Source organism: Staurois parvus, unplaced genomic scaffold, assembly GCF_062004578.1.
Source record: "Staurois parvus isolate SC_StPar_1 unplaced genomic scaffold, SC_StPar_1.0 ptg003050l, whole genome shotgun sequence".
NCBI classification, from domain to species: domain Eukaryota; kingdom Metazoa; phylum Chordata; class Amphibia; order Anura; family Ranidae; genus Staurois; species Staurois parvus.
The window spans coordinates 48,780-71,362 of record NW_028320846.1 but is presented as its reverse complement, the minus strand read 5'-3'; the positions used below and the strand labels follow the sequence as shown (position 1 = coordinate 71,362).

At 47.7% G+C, this 22,583-nt stretch overlaps 1 protein-coding gene across 3 annotated transcripts in view; it reads left to right on the top strand.

Moving 5' to 3' along the window:
* Positions 1–1,052: 1,052 nt before the first annotated feature.
* The window catches only part of LOC149428665 (1-phosphatidylinositol 4,5-bisphosphate phosphodiesterase gamma-2-like), a 69,576-nt gene continuing 48,045 nt past the window's right edge, over positions 1,053–22,583 (top strand). Inside the window, exons 1-2 of one of the 3 annotated variants that reach the window (XM_089667135.1) lie at positions 1,053–1,246; positions 22,312–22,553. In XM_089667135.1, the coding sequence (XP_089523261.1) occupies positions 22,352–22,553 (202 nt within the window). In that variant the 5' untranslated portion in view covers positions 1,053–1,246; positions 22,312–22,351. Of the gene's footprint in view, positions 1,247–4,721; positions 5,501–17,530; positions 17,640–22,311; positions 22,554–22,583 lie in introns of those variants that run through there. The other 2 variants (XM_089667139.1, XM_089667136.1) reach the window with 2 other exon arrangements.

The following is a 22,583-nucleotide window of genomic DNA, read 5'->3' as shown; positions in this document are numbered from 1 at the left end:
TCGTGCGACTTACAGTGAAGGCATGCAAATCGCATGCCAAGTCGCACCCGGGGACTTACACCCCGATTACATCACACCCTACTTTGAAGTCGCATGATTTCAAATTCGGATGACATGCCGATTTCATGTGCGATTTGCAAGCCACAGATGTCTATGTAAATCGCATCAAAATCAGCGCTTTACAAATCGGCGACCGAGTCGGAATCGCACTGGTATGACCGCTGTAATCGCAGACAATAGGGTGCGACTTCGCATGCCATTTGTGAGTCGTATGGCATGCAAATCGCATGCCAAGTCGCACCCGGGGACTTACACCCCAGTTACATCACACCCTACTTTGAAATTGTGCGACTGTCAGTGAAGTCGCACAATTTCAAATTCAGATGACGTGCCTATTTCAGGTGTGATTTGCATTCATTAGATGCGATTTCAGGTGCGATTTCCAAATACTTTTTTTGCGACTTGTGAAGATTTTCAACGATTTCTTGAGATTTGCGGTGCGATTTCCATGATCTTCTATGAACGTGAAATCGCAACAAAACTGCAGAAAACGTCACGCAAGAACTTCTTTAAAAATCACGCTGCAGCAAATCGCACGTGTTAAGACGCTGACCTTCACATTCATTAAATGCGATTTCAGGTGCGATTTCAATTCGCAAATTGCACCGGTATGGCTGGGCACTTACACCCCGGTCACACCGATCCCGACTTACAGTAAAGTCGCACGGTTTCAAATTCCGATGACATGCCGATTTCAGGTGCGATTTGCAAGTCACAGATGTCTATGCAAATCGCATCAAAAGCAGCGCTTTAAAAATCGGCGACCGAGTTGGAATCGCACCGGTGTGACCGCTGTAATCGCAGTCAATAGGGTGTGACTTGCCATGCGATTTTCAAGTCCAGAGGGAGGGGACAGCAGTGGTGCCTGCGCCTTTAAGAGCTCATTAGCTATGCGGCGGTGCGGTCACACGTGTGTGGGGACAGAGCAGGAAGGGCTGCCATTGGCTGGCTATATAAGCAGGGTACAGAGACGGGCCTCCGGCACTTCCTCCTCTAGGAACTTGCCTCTTTTTTTTCCGCAGTCACGCCTTCACCTCTCCTTCTTGTACTTTGTTATGCTTTTTTTTTTTTTTTTTGCTGGTGGCGATTCCTCTGCGGCTGGGCGACTGACTGGGACTTAGTTGTAGGCGACTCGTGAGCAGAGATGACAGGAGGAAACCGGCGGACTTGTGCAAGCCAGGACCAAGTAAGTCCGACACGGCGCACCTGACACCAACACCACCAAACCTCCATCTAGGGTGTCACAGAAATGGGCAGCAATTCAGAGGACAGGGGACCGGGGACAGGGGACCGGGGACAGGGGACAAGGGACAAGGGACAGGGGACCGGGGACAGGGGACCGGGGACAAGGGACAGGGGACCGGGGACAGGGGACAGGGGACAAGGGACCGGGGACCGGGGACAAGGGACAGGGGACCGGGGACAGGGGACAAGGGACCGGGGACAGGGGACAAGGGACAAGGGACAGGGGACAAGGGACAAGGGACAGGGGACCGGGGACAGGGGACAAGGGACAAGGGACAGGGGACCGGGGACAGGGGACCGGGGACAAGGGACCGGGGACAGGGGACAAGGGACAGGGACAGGGACAGGGACAGGGGACCGGGGACAGGGGACAAGGGACAGGGACAGGGGACCGGGGACAGGGGACAAGGGACCGGGGACAAGGGACCGGGGACAAGGGACTGGGGACAAGGGACAGGGGACAAGGGACGGGGGACGGGGGACAAGGGACGGGGGACAGGGGACGGGGGACAGGAGACAGGGGACCGGGGACAAGGGACCGGGGACCGGAGACAGGGACAGGGGACAAGGGACCGGGGACAGGGGACCGGGGACAGGGGACAGGGGACCGGGGACAGGGGACAGGGGACAAGGGACAGGGACAGGGGACCGGGGACAGGGGACAAGGGACGGGGGACAAGGGACGGGGGACAGGGGACAAGGGACAGGGGACAAGGGACCGGGGACAGGGGACAAGGGACCAGGGACAAGGGACCGGGGACAGGGGACAAGGGACCGGGGACAAGGGACCGGGGACAGGGGACAAGGGACAGGGGACCGGGGACCGGGGACAAGGGACCGGAGACAGGGGACAGGGGACCGGGGACAGGGGACTGGGAACAGGGGACCGGGGACAGGGGACCGGGAACAGGGGACTGGGGACAGGGGACCGGGAACAGGGGACCGGGTCGTCCAGTGCTCAGGGCGAGGAGCCAGAAGTGCGCCCCCCCCCACACAGTTACATTCTGGTCACACCGATTCCCGACTTTGAAATTGTGCGACTTAAAGCTGGGATCGGTGTCACCGGGGTGTAAATGTAGGGGGAGGGGGGCGCACTTCTGGCTTCTCACTCTGGGCATTGGACGACCCTACCTAGGGCAGTGGGAACCCTGATGTGTCCAAAGTCGCAGTGTTTTTAGCTAATGGGAAAGTATGACAATTCTGTTCATGTAGAGCGACTTTGATGCGACTTTAATGCGACTTTGATGCAACTTTAATGCAACTTTAATGTGACTTGAGTAGCAGAGAATGTAAAGTCACATCGAAGAAGTGCAGGAGCCCTGATGTCTCCAAAGTCGCATTGTTTTTAGCTAATAGGAAAGTATAACAGATCTGCTCATGTAGAGCAACTTTGATGCGACTTGAGTACCGGAGAGTGCAAAGTTGAAAAATGAAGCAGAACGAGCAGAAAGGAGGTGGGGGGTGATCAGGGTAGCGAGTTAGGTGCTGGGGGGGGGGGGGCCGGGGGTGTTAGGGTATTGGGTAAAGGGGAGGGGGTGGGAGTCAAGGTATTGGGTTACAGGGTGGCGGAGGGGTTTGGGTATTGGGGGCAGTAGGGGGCCCCATGAGATGCCCCTGGTACCTTTTTCATAGGCTTTTTTGAGTTTGGGCAAGGATACAGGGGCCCTATGATCCCCTATTACCCGGGGGCCCCATGAGTTGTCAGACCACCCCTGGTATTGGGTTAGGGGGAGGGGGGGGAGTCAAGGTATTGGGTTACAGGGTGGGGGAGGGGTCGGGGTATTGGGTTAGGGGGAGGGGGTGGGAGTCAAGGTATTGGGTTACAGGGTGGGGGAGGGGATCCTGGGTACTGGGTTAGGGGTCAGGGTATTAGGGGGAGGGGAATGAGGGTGCAGATATTGGGGTACAGTGTGTGGGAGGGGGGGGGATTCAGTGTTAGGCGATGGCTGGACTGGGATCAGGAAAGGAAATTCCATTGAAGTTCGTCTATGAGGTCGATGGACTTCTACGTCTAAAGTGGGCCCCGCCCCCCCTCCCTCCCTGCCTAGACCATGCGACTCCGACATTTCCATATCCAACAATCAGTACAATCGCTGGAACAAGTTCTCACTCTCCTCTGCAGCTATAGGCATTGTGGAGAAATCTTCACAATTCACCACAGAGGCACCGATCTTTCGACCTGCTTCTGTCGAAGGAACACGCTGGAAAACCATTGCGTTGGCTGAGAGCGCTGACCGGTGTGTTCTGGCGGGTAAGTGGTCCCCCTATCAGCACACAATAGCTCAGCGGGGAGATCGCGGTATTAAAATCGCATTGTTAGTTCAGCTCCGCGGGCCGCCACAAAAAGCCCAGCGGGGCATATCAAGGTGTTGTCGGGCATATTGTAACCGGGTTTTTTTGTGGCAGTGGCGCAGTCAAGGCTTCTTTCTGGCAACTCGACCATGCAGCTCATTTTTACTACACTGCTACTACACCACTACTACACCGCTACTACACCACTACTACACCGCTACTACACCACTACTACACCGCTACTACACCACTACTACACTGCTACTCCGGTGATGTCCACTGGATTCCTGGTCCAAGCTGAGCCAATATAATTATGTAATCATTGCCATAGCTAGACTTCAGCGTTAATGAGTCGTTCCTGCTAAAGGCAAGGTGGCTACAGTCTTACACCAGACTTACACCATTATGATGTGGTCACACATGGAAACCTCACTTCTTGTGACGTGTTACTGCAGCAAACCACTGCGCAGTGCATGTTGCTACCATTGATTTCAATACCTGACTGCCAGAAGCACACAGACCCATGTGAAGGGATGATGGTACTTGGACCTCACTGCTAAAAATGGTGATTGGGTTTTTGTGACTCACATTGGGAGGTCTGGAATTTTATCTTGTTTAACCCAAAAGACTCAACATAATTGGTCGCTAGAATCATACCAGACAGCTCTTCTGTTTCTCCTTCTTCTTCTCCTTCTCCGTCTTCTTTTCCTTTTCCTTCTTCTTCTCCTCCTACTTCTCCTTCTCCGTCTTCTCCTCCTTCTTCTTTTTCTCTTTCTCCTTCTTCTCTTTCTTCTCTTCTCCTTCTTCTTCTCTTTCTCCTTCTTCTCCTTCTTCTGCTCCTTCTCCTTCTTCTTCTCCGTCTTCTCCTTCTCCGTCTTCTCCTTCTTCTATTCCTTCTCCTTCTTCTCCTTCTTCTCCTTTCTCCTTCTTCTCCTCATTCTCCGTCATCTCCTCTTTCTCCTCCTTCTTCTTCTCCTCCATCCTCTCCTTCTCCTCCTCCTTCTACTTCTTCTCCTTCTTCTCCTTCTTCTCTGTCTTCTCCTTCTTCTACTTATTTTCCTTCTTCTCCTCCTTCTGCTCCTCCATCTTCTCCTTCTTCTCCTTCCTGTCCTCCTTCGCCATTTTCTCCTCCTTCTACTTCTTCTTCTCCTCCTTCTCCTTCCTCTCCACCTTCTCCTCCTTCTCCTCCTTCTCCACCTTCTCCTCCTTCTCCTCCTTCTCCACCTTCTCCTCCTTCTCCTCCTTCCTCTCCTCCTCCTCATTCTCCTTCTCCTTCTTCTTCTCCTTCTTCTTCTCCTCCTCCTTCTTCTTCTTCTCCTTCTCCTTCTTCTTCTCCTTCTTCTTCTCCTCCTTCCCCTTCTCCTCCTCCTTCTTCTTCTTCTCCTTCTCCTTCCTCTTCTTCTCCTTCTTCTTCTCCTCCTTCTCCTTCTTCTTCTCCTCCTTCTCCTCCTTCTCCTCCTTCTCTTCCCCTTCTCCTCCTTCCTCTCCTCCTCCTCCTTCTCCTTCTTCTCCTTCTTCTTCTCCTTCTTCTTCTCCTTCTTCTTCTCCTTTTTCTCCTCCTTCTCTTCCCCTTCTCCTCCTTCCTCTCCTCCTCCTCCTTCTCCTTCTTCTCCTTCTTCTTCTCCTTCTTCTCGCCTTGGTCTCTAAGGATAATGCAGTAAATCTGCACATAACTGGTATGACAATCAGATGCCGCTTGGACTTTTACAGAAGAGGAAGTGCTGCCTGCGGATGACACCTTGACGGATCCTTTTTACAGAGACTTTGAATAGTGAGCTTGTTGTTGTTTTTTTGCTCGATGTGGAAATTTTGGAAGACGTCTGTAAGAGCAGCAGGAGAACAAAACTGATTTTTTTCCCGATATTAAGCTTTCTTTTATTGAGATGGGGTTTCCCAGTGTGTGGTATGTAAGTTCTTCCTCGTTGTTCTGGAGTAGTTGGTGGTTGCTGACATAGTGACCTTATTTACTTGTTAGAAGTAACAATGTTAAGCATGCGGCCAGCAAAAGGAAGCTTCTGTTATTTTATTCTGGTCCAGTTGTATCAAACTCAATTCCATCGCAGGTCGCCTCAGCATTATAGTTGCCCTCGAACCATTGGCGCTTTATAAATACTGTATAATAATAATAATAATAAATACTGTATAATAATAATAATAATAATAAATACTGTATAATAATAATAATAATAATAATAATAATAATAATAAATAAATACTGTATAATAATAATACTAAAAAATACTGTATAATAATAATAATAATAATAATAAATACTGTATAATATTAATAATAATAATAATAATAAATACTGTATAATAATAATAATAATAAATACTGTATAATAATAATAATAATAATAATAATAATAAATACTGTATAATAATAATAATAATAATAAATACTGTATAATAATAATAATAAATACTGTATAATAATAATAATAATAATAATAATAATAAATACTGTATAATAATAATAATAATAATAATAATAATAATAATAAATACTGTATAATAATAATAATAATAATAATAATAATAAATACTGTATAATAATAATAAATACTGTATAATAATAATAATAATAAATACTGTATAATATTAATAATAATAATAATAATAAATACTGTATAATAATAATAAAAAATACTGTTAATAATAATAATAATAATAATAATAATAATAATAATAATAAATACTGTATAATAATAATAATAATAATAATAATAAATACTGTATAATAATAATAATAATAATAATAATAAATACTGTATAATAATAATAATAATAAATACTGTATAATAATAATAATAATAATAATAATAATAAATACTGTATAATAATAATAATAATAATAATAAATACTGTACAGGGACATGATTAAAAATTAATTCGGAAAAGCATTGAAAACCAATTAATCCGTTCCGGAGGTCAGAAAAAGGAAACAAAAAGTCTTATCTGTTGAAAACTCTCTAAAGTGCACTTTAAAGGCATAAATACCATACAGGGACATGATTAAAAAAAATTTCGTAAATGCATTGAAAACCAATTAATCCGTTCGCCGCGATAAACCTCCCAGGCGCAATGCATCCTGGGGAAGCTTGCTTCGTATTGCGAAAAAAATTATTTCAATGGACTTTCATTCGTAAACCGAAAATTACGTTAACCGAGGCGTTCGTAAACCGCGGTGCGCCTGTATATGTAAAGTGCCGTGTAAACTGATGGCGTTATAGAAGTACCTGTAATAATATGTCATTGCTTTTGTAATGAATGCTAAAAAATGGGATATTTTAATGTTTTCTATTTTTTTTTTGTTGTGCCATGGGTGTGTGTACATTTCGCAACATGAATTAAGGGGTACAGGAAGTTCTGATTTTTTTTTCTTGTTAAAATATCTGCAGACACCTACATTTCCCTGGAAACCAGCACACCTCGCACCTCGCACCTCGCACCTCGCACCACCTTTTATCATTTCTGTTTGCTTATCAACAGCCTTCCCTGAAAGAGGAAGTTGATTGTTGTGTAATGAGGATAATGGGATGGCACATACAGGACGGACTGCATGGCGTTATCTCTAGTTGTGTCAGTAGTATTCTGAAATAAAACTTGGCCCTTTAACCCTCTAAACCAGCACCCTGGGGTGCCTTGCCTTGAGGTTTCATCAGGGGCGCCTTGAGGTTTCATCAGGGGCGCCTTGAGGTTTCATCAGGGGCGCCTTGAGGTTTCTTAAGGGGCGCCTTGAGGTTTCATCAGGGGCGCCTTGAGGTTTCATCAGGGGCGCCTTGAGGTTTCTTCAGGGGCGCCTTGAGGTTTCTTCAGGGGCGCCTTGAGGTTTCATCAGTGGCGCCTTGAGGTTTCTTCAGGGGCGCCTTGAGGTTTCATCAGGGGCGCCTTGAGGTTTCATCAGGGGCGCCTTGAGGTTTCATCAGGGGCGCCTTGAGGTTTCATCAGGGGCGCCTTGAGGTTTCATCAGGGGCGCCTTGAGGTTTCTTCAGGGGCGCCTTGAGGTTTCATCAGCGGCGCCTTGAGGTTTCTTCAGGGGCGCCTTGAGGTTTCTTCAGGGGTGCCTTGATGTTGAGGTTTCATCAGGGGTGCCTTGAGGTTTCATCAGGGGTGCCTTGAGGTTTCATCAGGGGTGCCTTGAGGTTTCATCAGAGGTGCCTTGAGGTTTCATCAGAGGTGCCTTGAGGTTTCTTCAGGGGTGTCCTGAGGTTTCATCAAGGGTGCCTTGGCGAAATGTCTAAAAAGTGGGCAGCAGTGTGGCTAAATGGTTAGCACTTCCGCCTGGCAATACTCGGGTCGTTGGTTCAAATCCCAACCATGGCACCACCTGCCTGCATGTTCTCCCTGTGCCTGCGTGGGTTTCCTCCAGGTACTCCGGTTTCCTCCCACAGTCCAAAGACATGCTGGTAGGTTCATTGTCTCCTGTCTACATTGTCCCTAGTATGTGTATGTATGAATGTGAGTTAGGGGCCTTAGATTGTACGCCCCTCGGGGGCGGGGACTGATGTGAATGTACAATATATATGTAAAGCGCTGTGTAAAGTGACGGCGCTATATAAGTACCTGTAATAAATAAAAATAAAATTGCCCAAAACTTCTACACAAGCCAGCGGGTGGAACAAGCCGGCCTTTTAGTTGCACAAAGCCCCAGGTTTCCATTGTGCACCATTACGACCTTCTAGCCCGCCGACGTCCTGACAACCAATGACATCATCAGTTGATAAGGAGGATGTCAGTTGCCTGCACAGCATCCTAGATTGACCCTCCCCCGCCCCTCTCCATCATTGCTGGGGTCACATTAGCTCAGTGATGGATAAAAACTGGGGAGAAGAGAAACAATGGAATACTAGTCAGTACCAGCGTGCAGAAGTGTATCTGCTTTGGAAGAATGGGTCTATAATAAGGTGTGTAAAGAAAACAGAAAGGTTTTATAAACAAATTCCAAATTCCATTCACATGTTATTGGGGGGGGGGGGGGGGCAGGGAGGGCATGACATAAGCAGATTAAACTTCAGCTTTTATTTTCCTCCAAAGTTCTGACTTTCTATAAACTTTTGATTAGTAAAAAGTTTTCTAACTTGCGAGAAGGCGGCAGAAATAAAGGAGAAGAGGGCGCCGACCTCACACGGCTTCTGCTTTATGGGACAAAGGTAAAGGGCTGCGATGAAGGAAATAGCCAGCGGCATGTCAAAGCGGCCCTGCATGGCTGCGAAATGGCCGAGCCGGCACGCTGACTGCGGGACTGTGATGTAACTTCCTGCTCGGAACTCAGTAATGCTGAATAAAATGACTGCAATGCCGGTACTGCGGTTTCAACATTACAGGCTGACGGCAGGAATGAAGGAAGATTTCCTCCCAATGTTGTGTTGCTGACATCCTTCCTGGACAATATAGGTGCAAGATGCTAATGAGCCTTAAAGTGCACGTCCACCCAAACCGGAGGGCGTTTAGTTTTCTAAATCAGCGCGTCTCATAAATAATCACCATGTTTTGTATACTTTTATTTCATTTTTATTTTATTTTTAATTTAATGTAATTATTATTTTTTTTTTATTTATTATTTTTTTTTGTTTTATTTTTTTATTTTATTTTAATTTATTTTTTAAAATTTAGATTTAATTATTTATTTGCATTTATTTATTTATTTATTCTATTACTTTTTTTTTTTTTTTTTGCATCTTTGCGAATCTCCTGCAGTCTCTTTGCAGCTACTTCCTATCCAGTGGCAGATGCCTGTCATTGGTCAGGGCCAGTTTCTGATTGGTGGTGCATGGGCAATAGACATCAGCAGGGCCACTTATACTGTCCACCAGGAGCACCTCTGAGAAGGTGACAACACAGCAGAGTGATTAGGAGACAGGGACACAGCCAGGGGCGGACTGACAACTCATGGGGCCCCCGGGCAATAGGGGATCATGGGGCCCCTGGCCAATAGGGGATCATGGGGCCCCTGTGTCCTTGCCCAAACTCAAAAAAGCCTATGAAAAAGGTACCAGGGGCATCTTATGGGGCCCCCTACTGACCCCGGGCCCTCGGGCAGTGCCCGAGTTTCCAAATGGTCAGTCCGCCCCTGGACTCAGCGTTGTCACCTTTAGAGCTTAGGGTTTAGCTCAATTTTTTTTACTCAGCACAAGGGATGGATTAGAAGCGTCCCGTGTGCTGATGGCTGCTCTGTTCGGTGAAATCTTTCAGCATCTCCCACCCCCAGCGGTAATCTTCCGGTGTTGTTGGGGTTAATAAGAGCCACTGGACCTGTAACAAGCACTTGTCAAAAGTGCTGACTATGCCCATCCTTTCCATCCTCCTCATCCATTCATATGGTCTCGCACAATGAAAAGCGCCCTATAAATGGAGGAGGACCTTTCATTCACCCATCCCTTCTCCATTCATGGAGCACTTTTCATTGCGGGAAGCCATAGCACAGCTACTATGATTGGAGGAGGAGGAGGACCGTTCATTTAATCGCCCCTCCTTCATTCATGGAGCAATTTGCACTGCAGGAAGCCATAGCATAGCTACTATGATTGGAGGAGGAGGACCTTTCATTCATCCGCCCCTCCATTCACGAAATTCTTTTCATTGCAGGAAGTCATAGCACAGCTTCTCTGATTGGAGGAGGCCCCTGCCAGTTACCCACTCCTCCTTCATTCATGGAGCGCCTTTCACTGCAGGAAGCCATAGTACAGCTTCTATGAACGGAGGAGGATGACCTTTCACCTGCCCCTCCCCCATTCCTGGAGTTCTTTTCATAGCAGAAACCTATAGCACAGCTTCTATGATTGGAGGAGGATGACCTTTCATTCATCTGCCCCTCCTTCATTCATGGAGTGCTTTACACTGCGGGAAGTCAGAGCACAGCTTCTATGAATGGTGGAGGCGGACCTTTTATTCACCTGCCCCTCCTTCATTCATGGAGTGCCTTTCACTGCAGGAAGTCATAGCACAGCTTCTATGATTGGAGGAGGACCTTTCATTCACCTGCCCCTCCCACATTCCTGGAGTTCTTTTCGTAGCAGAAACCTATAGCACAGCTTCTATGACTGGAGGAGGACCTTTCATTCACCCGCCCCTCCCCCATTCCTGGAGTTCTTTTCATAGCAGAAACCTATAGCACAGCTTCTATGACTGGAGGAGGAAGAACTTTCATTCACTCGCCCCTCCCCCATTCCTGGAGTTCTTTTCGTAGCAGAAACCTATAGCACAGCTTCTATGATTGGAGGAGGAAGACCTTTCATTCACTCGCCCCTCCCCCATTCCTGGAGGTCTTTTCATAGCAGAAACCTATAGCACAGCTTCTATGACTGGAGGAGGAAGACCTTTCATTCACTCGCCCCTCCCCCATTCCTGGAGTTCTTTTCGTAGCAGAAACCTATAGCACAGCTTCTATGATTGGAGGAGGAAGACCTTTCATTCACTCGCCCCTCCCCCATTCCTGGAGGTCTTTTCATAGCAGAAACCTATAGCACAGGTCCTCCTCCAGTCATAGAAGCTGTGCTATAGGTTTCTGCTATGAAAAGACCTCCAGGACTGGGGGAGGGGCGAGTGAATGAAAGGTCCTCCTCCAGTCATAGAAGCTGTGCTATAGGTTTCTGCTATGAAAAGACCTCCAGGAATGGGGGAGGGGCGAGTGAATGAAAGGTCCTCCTCCAGTCATAGAAGCTTTCATTCACTCGCCCCTCCCCCATTCCTGGAGTTCTTTTTGTAGCAGAACCCTATAGCACAGCTTCTATGATTGGAGGAGGAAGACCTTCATTCACCTTTTGCGCACATGCAAAAAAAACCAAAAAACGGCGCTTGCAATGCCATCAGCTGTTATTGGCACCCCAAACGCGGTGAAAATGCGCACCAAATGTGTTTAAAACGCGCGGTAAAAACTGCGCAAAGCTCTACAACCCCCCAAAAAGTGCAGAAGCTTCTTCAGCACGTTGGCCGCACGCAGGGAGCCCCATAAAACAGCCAGAATGATGCGACTGTCCGAAGAGTACTGCCCCCGCTGGACGGAGGGGAAAGCGCGGAGAGCGCGGGAGCATGAAGGCGGTAAGAAGAAATTGGCCATTTTTAATTTTCTTAATTTTTTGATTTGCGCAGAAGGAGGAAAAGGGGGGATTCAAAGGAAAAAAAATTAGTTGGAGTTCTACTTAAAGATGAAACTTAGCCTGGCGCCCCCCCCCCCATCAGTACGCACCGCCGTAGTGTGACGACCAATAAATAGCGCGGGACCTGGCGTACTTTTTTCTTCCTATTATGTGGTAACAAGCGAGTTAACCAGCCCGTCCGGCGCCAATAAAAACAACTCAACGCCGTTTGACAATCGGGGTCATTACTCAATTTCCTTCTCTTGTTTTAAACTTTTTTTTTTTTTGTTTTTTTTCGCAAACCCGCAGCCACAGCGTGCGCTCTTGTTTGGCGTGACATTTCGGAGGTGAGTACAGATGCCATTTACCGGAGACGGCTAAGTAGGTTGTTGCTATTTTTGGACGCCGCAGCTAAAAATGACGCAAAAGGCTCTGCATGGCCGACCAATACAAAGCTGTGTGCTTACAGTGAAAGGCACAGCACACAGTAAAACAAACTCCGCCCACAGGTAACCCTTTGATCACCCCAAATCTTAACCCCTTCCTGCCCAGTGCCATTAGTACAGTGTCGGTGCTTTTTATTAGCACTGATCCCTGTGTTGGTGTCGCTGGGGATGTCAGTGACACCAAGTCAGTTTCCCTCCAGTGTCAAAATGCCCGCTGCAGTCCCGCTATAAATCGCTGATCGCCGCCATTACTAGTAACAAAAAAAAATCCCATTATCTATCCCGCCATTTGTAAACGCTATAACTTTCACGTAACCCAAATAATTTACACGTATTGGTATTTTTTTTTTTAGCGAAGACCCAGAGGAGAATACATTTTGGCCTAAATTTATGACGATATTTTAAATTTTTTTTCCTGGATATGTTTAATAGCAAAAAAGTCAAAAATATAGTTTTTTTTTTGAAAATTGTCGGTCTTTTTTTGTTTATAGCGCAAAAAAAAAAAACGCACAGGCGATCAACTGCCACCAAAAGAAAGCTCCATTTGTAAGAAAAAAAGGACGTACATTTCATTTGTGGGCAGCGTTGCACGACCGCGCAATTCTCAGTTAAAGTATCGCAAAAAAATGGCCCGGTCGGGAAAGGGAGGGGGTAAATCCTCTGGAGGGCGAGGGGTTAAAGCGAGACATGTTAGGGATCTATTTACTCGCTGTAACATCCTCTTTCATATTTTACAAAAAAAAAATTGGGATATATATATATTGTTTTTTTTAATGACTTAATTATTAATAATTAATCAATTATTAACCATTTGACGCCCGGCCTATGGCCAAATGGCGTCCGTAAAAATGTATTAGCTTTCCGGGAGGTTACCATATGGCGTCCTCCCGCACATGCGCAGTACACGCGCTTGCAGAGCCGCGCAGTGGCGCGATCTGTCACCGGCCGTGTACCTCGGACACGGCCCATGACAGATCTGAGTATCGGCCCGTTGCCATACCATGTGACCTGCTGTGACCAATCACAGCAGGTCACATGACAGTTGTATACAATGGATGGCTTCATTCATGCCATTGTATACTAGTGTCTAGCTGTGAATGGTCACAGCAGGTCACATGCACATGTCATGTTATTAGCTGTGGCCAAATCACAGCTAAGCACAAAAAAACAAAACAAAAAAAACCCTGAATGAATCGATGTCATTCAGGTAAATGGTTGCTTATAGCAAAGTAATTCTTTGCTATAAGCAAATTGTGTAAAAAAAAAAAAAATACTGATCACTTCCCCAAAGTAGTACAATGTTACTATAGTAACATTGTACTACTTTGGTCATAGTGAAATATGAAAAAAAAATCTTAAAAAAAAGAAAAAAATTTATTAAAAAATTAAAAAAAAGTATATATATATATATATTTTTTTTTCATACTGTCACCAGTCAGTGTCCCTGATCACTGCCATGCCAGTTATATGATGACGCTGTACTGCACTGGTGACAATATGTAAAAAAAAAATTGTGAAAATAATTTTTTGCATTTTTTCATTTTCCGAAAAATTATGACAAAAAAAATACAACTTCAAAAAACTCGCCATGCCTCTTATAAGTACGTCGGACTGTCTACTCTGCAAAAAGGGGTCATTTGGGGGATATCTGTCCTGTCCTGACATTTGGGGGATATCTGTACTGTCCTGACATTTGGGGGATATCTGTACTGTCCTGACATTTGGGGGATATCTGTCCCATCCTGACATTTGGGGGATATCTGTACTGTCCTGACATTTGGGGGATATCTGTCCCATCCTGACATTTGGGGGACATCTGTAGTGTCCTGACATTTGGGGGATATCTGTACCGTTCTGACATTTGGGGGATATCTGTACTGTCTTGACATTTGGGGGATATCTGTACCGTTCTGACATTTGGGGGATATCTGTACTGTCCTGACATTTGGGGGATATCTGTACCGTTCTGACATTTGGGGGATATCTGTAGTGTCCTGACATTTGGGGATATCTGTACCGTCCTGACATTTGGGGGATATCTGTACCGTTCTGACATTTGGGGGATATCTGTACCGTTCTGACATTTGGGGGATATCTGTACCGTTCTGACATTTGGGGGATATCTGTAGTGTCCTGACAGTTGGGGGATATCTGTACCGTTCTGACATTTGGGGGATATCTGTACTGTCCTGACATTTGGGGGATATCTGTACTGTCCTGACATTTGGGGGATATCTGTACTGTCCTGACATTTGGGGGGATATGTGTACTGTTCTGACATTTGGGGGATATCTGTACTGTTCTGACATTTGGGGGGATATGTGTACTGTTCTGACATTTGGGGGATATCTGTACTGTCCTGACATTTGGGGGATATCTGTACTGTCCTGACATTTGGGGGATATCTGTATTGTCCTGACATTTGGGGGATATCTGTACTGTTCTGACATTTGGGGGATATCTGTACTATCCTGACATTTGGGGGATATCTGTACTGTCCTGACATTCTTGGACCTCAAGAAATTAGATTGGCCATCAGTACTTCAGGATTGATCAATATTCAGATCTATACCATAGTTTGTGAACTCTATAACTTTCCTACAAACTAAATAATACATCCTAATTTGGGTTATTTTCACCAAAGACATGTAGCAGAATACATCTCGGCCTAAATTTATGAGGAACAATTATTTATTTGCAAACTTTTATAACAGAAACAAAGAAAACGTGTTTTTTTTCAACATTTTCGGTCTTTTTTGTTAATTTAGCAAAAAATAAAAACCCCAGCGGTGATTAAATACCACCAAAAGAAAGCTCTAGTTGTGTGAAGAAAATGATAAAATTTTAGTTTGGGTACAATGTTGTATGACCGCGCAATTGTCATTCAAAGTGTGAGAGCGCTGAAACCTGAAAACTGGCCGGGGCAGGAAGGTGTAAAATTGCCCGGTATTGAATTGGTTAAATTAAAATGTATTTTGTGAAAAAAAAAATTGCGTTTGAAACACCACTGCGCAAATGGCATGTAACGTAAAAACAAAATTGAAAAAGATTACCATTTCATTCTCCAGGGTCTTTTCTAATAAAAAATATAGAATGTTTGGGGGTTAAAAGTAATTTTCTAACAAAAAACAACGATTTAAACTTGTAAACAAAGCAGGCCAGAAAAGGCTCGGTCTAAATGCTGCAAAAGTGCACTAAAAACATACCTGCCATTCATTTCTATAGGAAACGCATTAAAAATGTTGTGGGGTTTTTTTTTCGAGTAACTTGTCCAGGTTTCACAGGTGTATGCTGGGAGTCAAGGAATCCAGAAAACGCATTAAAAAGTGTTAGAAATACGAGATGCGTTTTGCTAAAAATCTTACTGCGTTTTTAGGTACTCTGGTATGAAAGGCCTCTAATAGGTAAATAAATAAAAAAACAAAAATAATGAAGCCAATTGGGGTCCAGTTTTTGACTAGGTCAAGGATGTGTAGAGCTTCCCCACCCTTTTATATTTGCGCAGTTCCGATTTGGGGAGCAAGGTGGCTGGCTACATTTGGTGAAGCCAACAATTTTGCACCCAGCATCTTCAACTTTGGGATCAAAGGATGTCCGGTGGGAGGAAGGGTTCTGATGTGGCCTCCCGGGGCTTTTATTTTGGTTAGTTCATAAGAAACTGGCTGCAATTGGCCCACCAATGACAGCTAACTTTCAGGTTTGGACCAAACCCAAACCGAAGCTCATCACATGGCCATACTAGGTCAAGGATGTCAAGAGCTTCCCCACCCCCTTATATTTGCAGTTACGATTTTGGGAAATAGATGGGTGGCTACATTTGATGAAGCCAACAATTTCGCACCCAGCATCTTCAATTTTGAGGTCCAAGGATGTCCGGTAGGGAGGAAGGGTGCTGATAGGGCCACCCAGGGCTTACAGTTTGGCCAGTTCATAAGAAACTGACTGATATTGGCCCACCAACTGCAGCTACCTTTCAGGTTTGGACCAAACTGAAGTTCATCACATGGCCATACTAGGTCAAGGATGTCAAGAACTTCCCCACCCCTTTATATTTGCGCAGTTACGATTTGGGGAGCAAGGTGGGTGGCTACATTTGATGAAGCCAACAATTTTGCACCCAGCATCTTCAACTTTGGGATCAAAGGATGTCCGTTGGGAGGAAGGGTGCTGATAGGGCCACCCAGGGCATACATTTTGGCCAGTTCATAGGAAACTGCCTGAAATTTGCCCACCAATGACAGCTAACTTTCAGGTTTGGACCGAACCCAAACCGAAGCTCATCACATGGCCATACTAGGTCAAGGATGTCAAGAGCTTCCCCACCCTTTTATATTTGCACAGTTACGATTTGAGGAGCAAGATGAGAAGATTTCCTCTAGTGGTTGGGTGTCTGTCCTCTGTGCCCTTGTTGGATGGGGATGGGGAATCTCCCAGGCACAGCTCATTGGTCCAGCAATGACAGCCAACTTTCAGGTTCGGACCAAACCCAAGCTCACCACATATGGCCACATTAGGTCAGTGATGTCCTGAGAATCCCCACCCCCTTATATATATATAATTTTCAGGGTGGGGAATCTCCTAGCTGTTGCCCAGCAGTCACAGCCAACTTCAGTGTTCGGACCAAACCCAAGCTCACCACATGTGGCCAAATTAGGTCAGTGGTGTCCTGAGAATCCCCTCCCCCTTATGTATATATATAATTTTCAGGGTGGGGAATTTCCTAGCTGTTGCCCAGCAGTCACAGCCAACTTCAGTGTTGGGACCAAACCCAAGCTAACCACATGTGGCCACATTAGGTCAATGGTGTCAAGGACATCCCTGCCCCTTTGAATATGTCATTTTCAGGGTGGGGAATCTCCAGGCAGCAGCTCATTGGCCCAGCAGTGACTGCTAACTTCTGGGGTTCGACCAAACCCAAACTCAAGCTCACCACATGGCCATACTAGGTCAAGCATGTCAAGAGAATCCCCGCCCCTTTATATACATGGACCCCCCCTAGCTCATTGGCTCAACAGTGATAGCTGACTTCCAGGTTGAGACCAGACCCAAGCTCATCCCTAGTAGATTTGGACATTTCACTTCTACCTAACTGCCATTCATCACACAATGAATAAGTCTAATAACTTGGCCAGCAGTTGAGTGGGGGTGGGAGGCAATATTTGGTTTGGCACAAGGGGCCCCTTGGTGACTCTGCCCCCTGGAAATCGATTGCAGTGGAGGAGTCTAGGGGCAACGATGAGCAAAGCGCAGCGAACTGGATGCGTCCTACTGAACAAGCCCGCGCGTGGCACGTAGAGTCCATCTGACGACGGGGAAGGGAGGTCGAAGCCGAATGTGCAGTACGAGGAAGGAAGTGGACGCAGCAGAGCAGAAAGCTGAGCGGCGGGGTGGGGGCAGAGGAGAATCATACAGACCAAAAAAAAAAAAGCAGAAGCAAAGAAACAACAAGGAAGAAGCTCGGAGCTTTCTCCATGTGTCTGGTGACAGGACGCACCGAGAGCACCTGAAACAAGATGGTGGTGAGTGAAGGGTGGCGGGGGGTGAGTGAAGGGTGGCGGGGGTGAGTGAAGGGTGGCGGGGGGTGAGTGAAGGGTGGCGGGGGGTGAGTGAAGGGTGGCGGGGGTGAATGAAGGGTGGCAGGGATGAGTGAAGGGTGGCGGGGGGTGAGTGAAGGGTGGCGGGGGGTGAGTGAAGGGTGGCAGGGGGGGGTGAGTGAAGGGTGGCGGGGATGAGTGAAGGGTGGCGGGGGGTGAGTGAAGGGTGGCGGGTATGAGTCTGGCGGGGGGTGAGTGAAGGGTGGCGGGGGTGAGTGAAGGGTGGCAAGGGGTGAGTGAAGGGTGGCGGGGATGAGTGAAGGGTGGCGGGGGGTGAGTGGAGGGTTGTGGGGGTGAGTGAAGGGTGGCGGGTATGAGTCTGGCGGGGGGTGAGTGAAGGGTGGCGGGGATGAGTGAAGGGTGGCGGGAGGTGAGTGAAGGGTGGCGGGTGTGAGTGAAGGGTGGCGGGGGTGAGTGAAGAGTGGCAGGGGGTGAGTGAAGGGTGGCAGGGGGTGAGTGAAAGGTGGCGGGGGTGAGTGAAGGGTGGTAGGGGTGGGGGAACAATGACAGGTGCTCTTCCTGGACTTCAGGCAAGGCTTAGGCTTGGCCATACATTGTACAATTTCCTGTAGATTTACCTCCCACTGTGTGGTGCCACCGGCAACCGGCTGATCTCCATCGTCGGAATATACTGATCACCAGAGAGACTCTCCGACTCTGTTCAAGATTTTGGCATGCGCAGGGAAACGGAGAGCAGGGCAGCTGGTGGCAAGGGATGAATGCTAGGATTGGAATTGAAGCTGAACGCCATTTATGCGTATTCGTCCTTGAATGTCGCTGTGCTCCTCCCGGATCTGTGCCGTCATCCGGTGTGAGACTTCCTGTCATAAAGACCACTCACTACTGCCCTCTCTCCTTGTTCAGGGGGACTGGTCTGGTCTCCGCCCCCTGCCCCTGTAGTTTCACTGTAGAGGGTGGGGCCTGCTGGGCTCCTCCCACAGATCTGCTCTCTCTCCTTGTTCAGGGGGACTGGTCTGGTCTCCGCCCCCCCTGTAATTTCCTGTAGAGGGTGGGGCCTGCTGGACTCCTCCCACAGATCTGCTCTCTCTCCTTGTTCCTTGTTCCTGTAGGACCTCCATGATTTGTAGAGTCTTCTAGGCATGGAATGAACAAGTTGGCGACATATTGTGACATCGATCTTTTTCCATTCTTCCAGAACGACCTCTTTTAGAGCCTGGATGGTGGATGGAGAGTGATGCTCAACCTTTCTCTTCAGAATCCCCCATAGGGGTTGGATTGGGTTCAGATCAGGAGACATACTTGGCCACTGAATCCCTTTCATCCTGTTCTTCTTCAGAAATGCATCAGTGGCCTTAGATGTGTGTTTTGGATCGTTGTCATGTTGGAAAAGTGCACGATGATCGAGGGCACGGAGTGATGAGAGCATCTTCTCTTTCAAAAAAGAGCCGTACATCTGTGAATTCATGACACCATCAATGAAATGCAGCTCCCTGACACCAGCAGCACTCATGCAGCCCCCCCAGAAGGACACTGCCACCACCATGTTTCACAGTATGCACCATGCATTTTTCTTTGTACGCCTCACCTTTGCGACGCCAGACAGTTTTGAAGCCATCAGTTCCAAAAACATTTATCTTGGTCTCATCACTCCAGAGTACAGAGTCCCAGTAGTCTTCTTCTTTTTCAGCATGAGCCCTGGCAAATTCTAGGCAGACTTTTTTGTGCATGGGCTTTAGGAGAGGCTTCCTTCGTGGACGACACCCATGCATGCCATTCCTCTGCAGTGCACGGGAAACAATCGCCCCAGTTTGGCTTTCTACTTCTTTAGCAAGCTGCAGTGAACTTGCATGGTGATTTTCTCCAACCCTTCTCATCAGAAGACGCTCTTGTCGAGGTGGACATCCTGGACGTCTCTGTGAGATGGTTGCAGTTCCATCTTTGTTCCATTTTTGTATCACGTTTGCTCCAGTATTCTGACTGCAAAGTAAAGCTTTGCTGATCTTCCTGTAGGTTTCATCTTTCTTGTGTCAAGAAATCATTTTATTTCTCAGGCCTTGTGATATTTCTCTTTCATGTGGTGCCATTGCTGCCAGCATGGTTTTCTGTGTTAGGTAACGCCCTTTTATAATCACCTGTCTGCTGGACGCCTGTTTAATGAATAATCAGACTCCCCTGGAGATGGATTCTTGTTCATTAGGATTTTGTTGTCTAAAATTTAGCTTTGTTCCTAAGACTTTCATTGGGGTGTGATCATTTTTGCAATGGAAACCCATTCCATGAAGCTCTCTACGCACTGTTGTTGGGCTCATCTGAAGGCCACACCAAGTTTGGAGGTCTTTAGCTATTGACTCTGCAGACAATTAGAGACTTCTGCGCACTGTGCGCTTCAGCATGCGCTGACCCCGCCCTGTCATGTGACGTGGCCTACCACTTGGTGGCTGAGTGGCTGTTGTTCCCAGTTGCTTCCACTTTGTTATAATCCCACTAACAGTTGAGCGTGGAATATTTAGTAGCCAGGAAATGTCACGGATGGACTTACTGCCCAGGTGGCCACCTATCACGGGACCACGCTTGGAGTCACTGAGCTCCTGAGAGCGACCCATTCTTTCACCAATGTTTGTAGAAGCCGTCTGCATGCCTAGGGGCTGATTGTATACACCTGTGTCCATAGAGGGGATTGGAACACCTGAATCACATGATATGGAGGGGATTGGAACACCTGAATCACATGATTGGGAGGGGATTGGAACACCTGAATCACATGATTGGGAGGGGATTGGAACACCTGAATCACATGATGTGGAGGGATTGGAACACCTAAATCACATGATTGGGAGGGGATTGGAACACCTGAATCACATGATATGGATGGGATTGGAACACCTGAATCACATGATATGGAGGGGATTGGAACACCTGAATCACATGATTGGGAGGGCGGGGCCAATACTTTGGGTTATATAGTATATGTGTGGATGTATTCGTAGTATACGGTGTATTGTCCTATGGTGATCATTGCTCCTGTTGTGTCGGCTGATTGTTGTGTTCCAGGTGATCAGTCAGTGACTGGGACTACACAAAGGGGTATTATATGGGGCCCGGTGTCTAGAATAACATTCCAGTCCTGCGGGGACAATGCACAGAGCTCAAGGCATGCAAATCTTCCTCCATTCACTGAACAAAGAGATATTCATTGTGACTATTGGGCCTGGCCTTGCAGGATGTTACATTGTATATCAGCCGGGGCTCTGATCACACGGAGTCCCGATGACTTGTATTGGCTACAGCTGAGCTCCATACTGATACAAAGTAACAAATGTATTCAATAACTGTGTGTATCAATGAATGGAGAAGCACCTGAATTTGATTTGGTGTCCCCTTCAGAGTCCCCCTTACATCAGACTCCCTGATAGAGTCACTCTTACATTGGGGGCACATCTTACATTATTACATGGGGGTCCTCATCAGAGTCCCCCTTACAGTATAATCCCCATCAGAGACCCCCTTACATCAGGGTCCCCATCAAAGTCCACCTCTTACATCAGGGTCCCATCAAAGTCCCCCTCTTACATCAGGGTCCCTATCAAAGGGAGGCAGGAAGGGGGTAGAAGTGTCCTGTAGGCAGGAAGGGGGTAGAAGTGCCCGGTAGGCAGGAAGGGGGTAGAAGTGCCCTGTAGGCAGGAAGGGGGTAGAAGTGCCTGGGGGGCAGGAAGGGGGTAGAAGTGCCCTATAGGCAGGAAGGGGGTAGAAGTGCCCTGTAGGCAGGAAGGGGGTAGAAGAGCCCGGTGGGCAGGAAGGGGGTAGAAGCGCCCGGTAGGCAGGAAGGGGGTAGAAGTGTCCGGGAGGCAGGAAGGGGGTAGAAGTGCCCTGTAGGCAGGAAGGGGGTAGAAGTGCGCAGTAGGCAGGAAGGGGGTAGAAGTGCCCGGTGGGCAGGAAGGGGGTAGAAGTGCCCGGTGGGCAGGAAGGGGGTAAAGCACCCGGTGGGCAGGAAGGGGGTTGAAGTGCCCTGTAGGCAGGAAGGGGGTAAAGCGCCCGGTGGGCAGGAAGGGGATAGAAGTGCCCGGTAGGCAGGAAGGGGGTAGAAGCGCCCTGTAGGCAGGAAGGGGGTAGAAGCGCCCGGTGGGCAGGAAGGGGGTAGAAGCGCCTGGTAGGCAGGAAGGGGGTAGAAGTGTCCGGGAGGCAGGAAGGGGGTAGAAGCGCCCGGGAGGCAGGAACGGGGTAGAAGCGCCCGGGGGGCAGGAAGGGGGTAGAAGCGCCCGGGAGGCAGGAACGGGGTAGAAGCGCCCGGGGGGCAGGAAGGGGGTAGAAGCGCCCGGGGGGCAGGAAGGGGGTAGAAGCGCCCGGGGGGCAGGAAGGGGGTAGAAGCGCCCGGTGGGCAGGAAGGGGGTAGAAGTGCCCAGGAGGCAGGAAGGGGGTAGAAGTGTTCAGGAGGCAGGAAGGGGGTAGAAGTGTTCGGGAGGCAGGAAGGGGGTAGAAGTGTCCGGGAGGCAGGAAGGGGGTAGAAGTGTCCGGGAGGCGAGGGGTTAAACACAAAACATTTAGTTTTTGATTCTATGGACTTCAATGGAGACGCTGCAGAAAAACATGTAGTGACGCTGCACTCTTTTGACCCCCCCTTTTTTTTTTTTTCGCGCAGCGGTTTTGAAAGGTGAAAGGTCTGCTGGGACGGTGTGAAGATGATGGCTCATAGGAGTGGCTCCGATTACCGGGATCTGGCGGTGTACGAGAAGAGCCACATAAAGAGGACCCTGGAGCTGGGGACCGTCATGACCGTATTCAACTACAAGAAGTCCCAGCCGGAGCGGAGGACCATCCAGGTCATAATGGAGACCTTCCAGGTGGCGTGGAGTAAGACCGCAGATAAAATCGAAGGATTCTGTAAGTATTTTACTTCTGTAGCAAAACTGG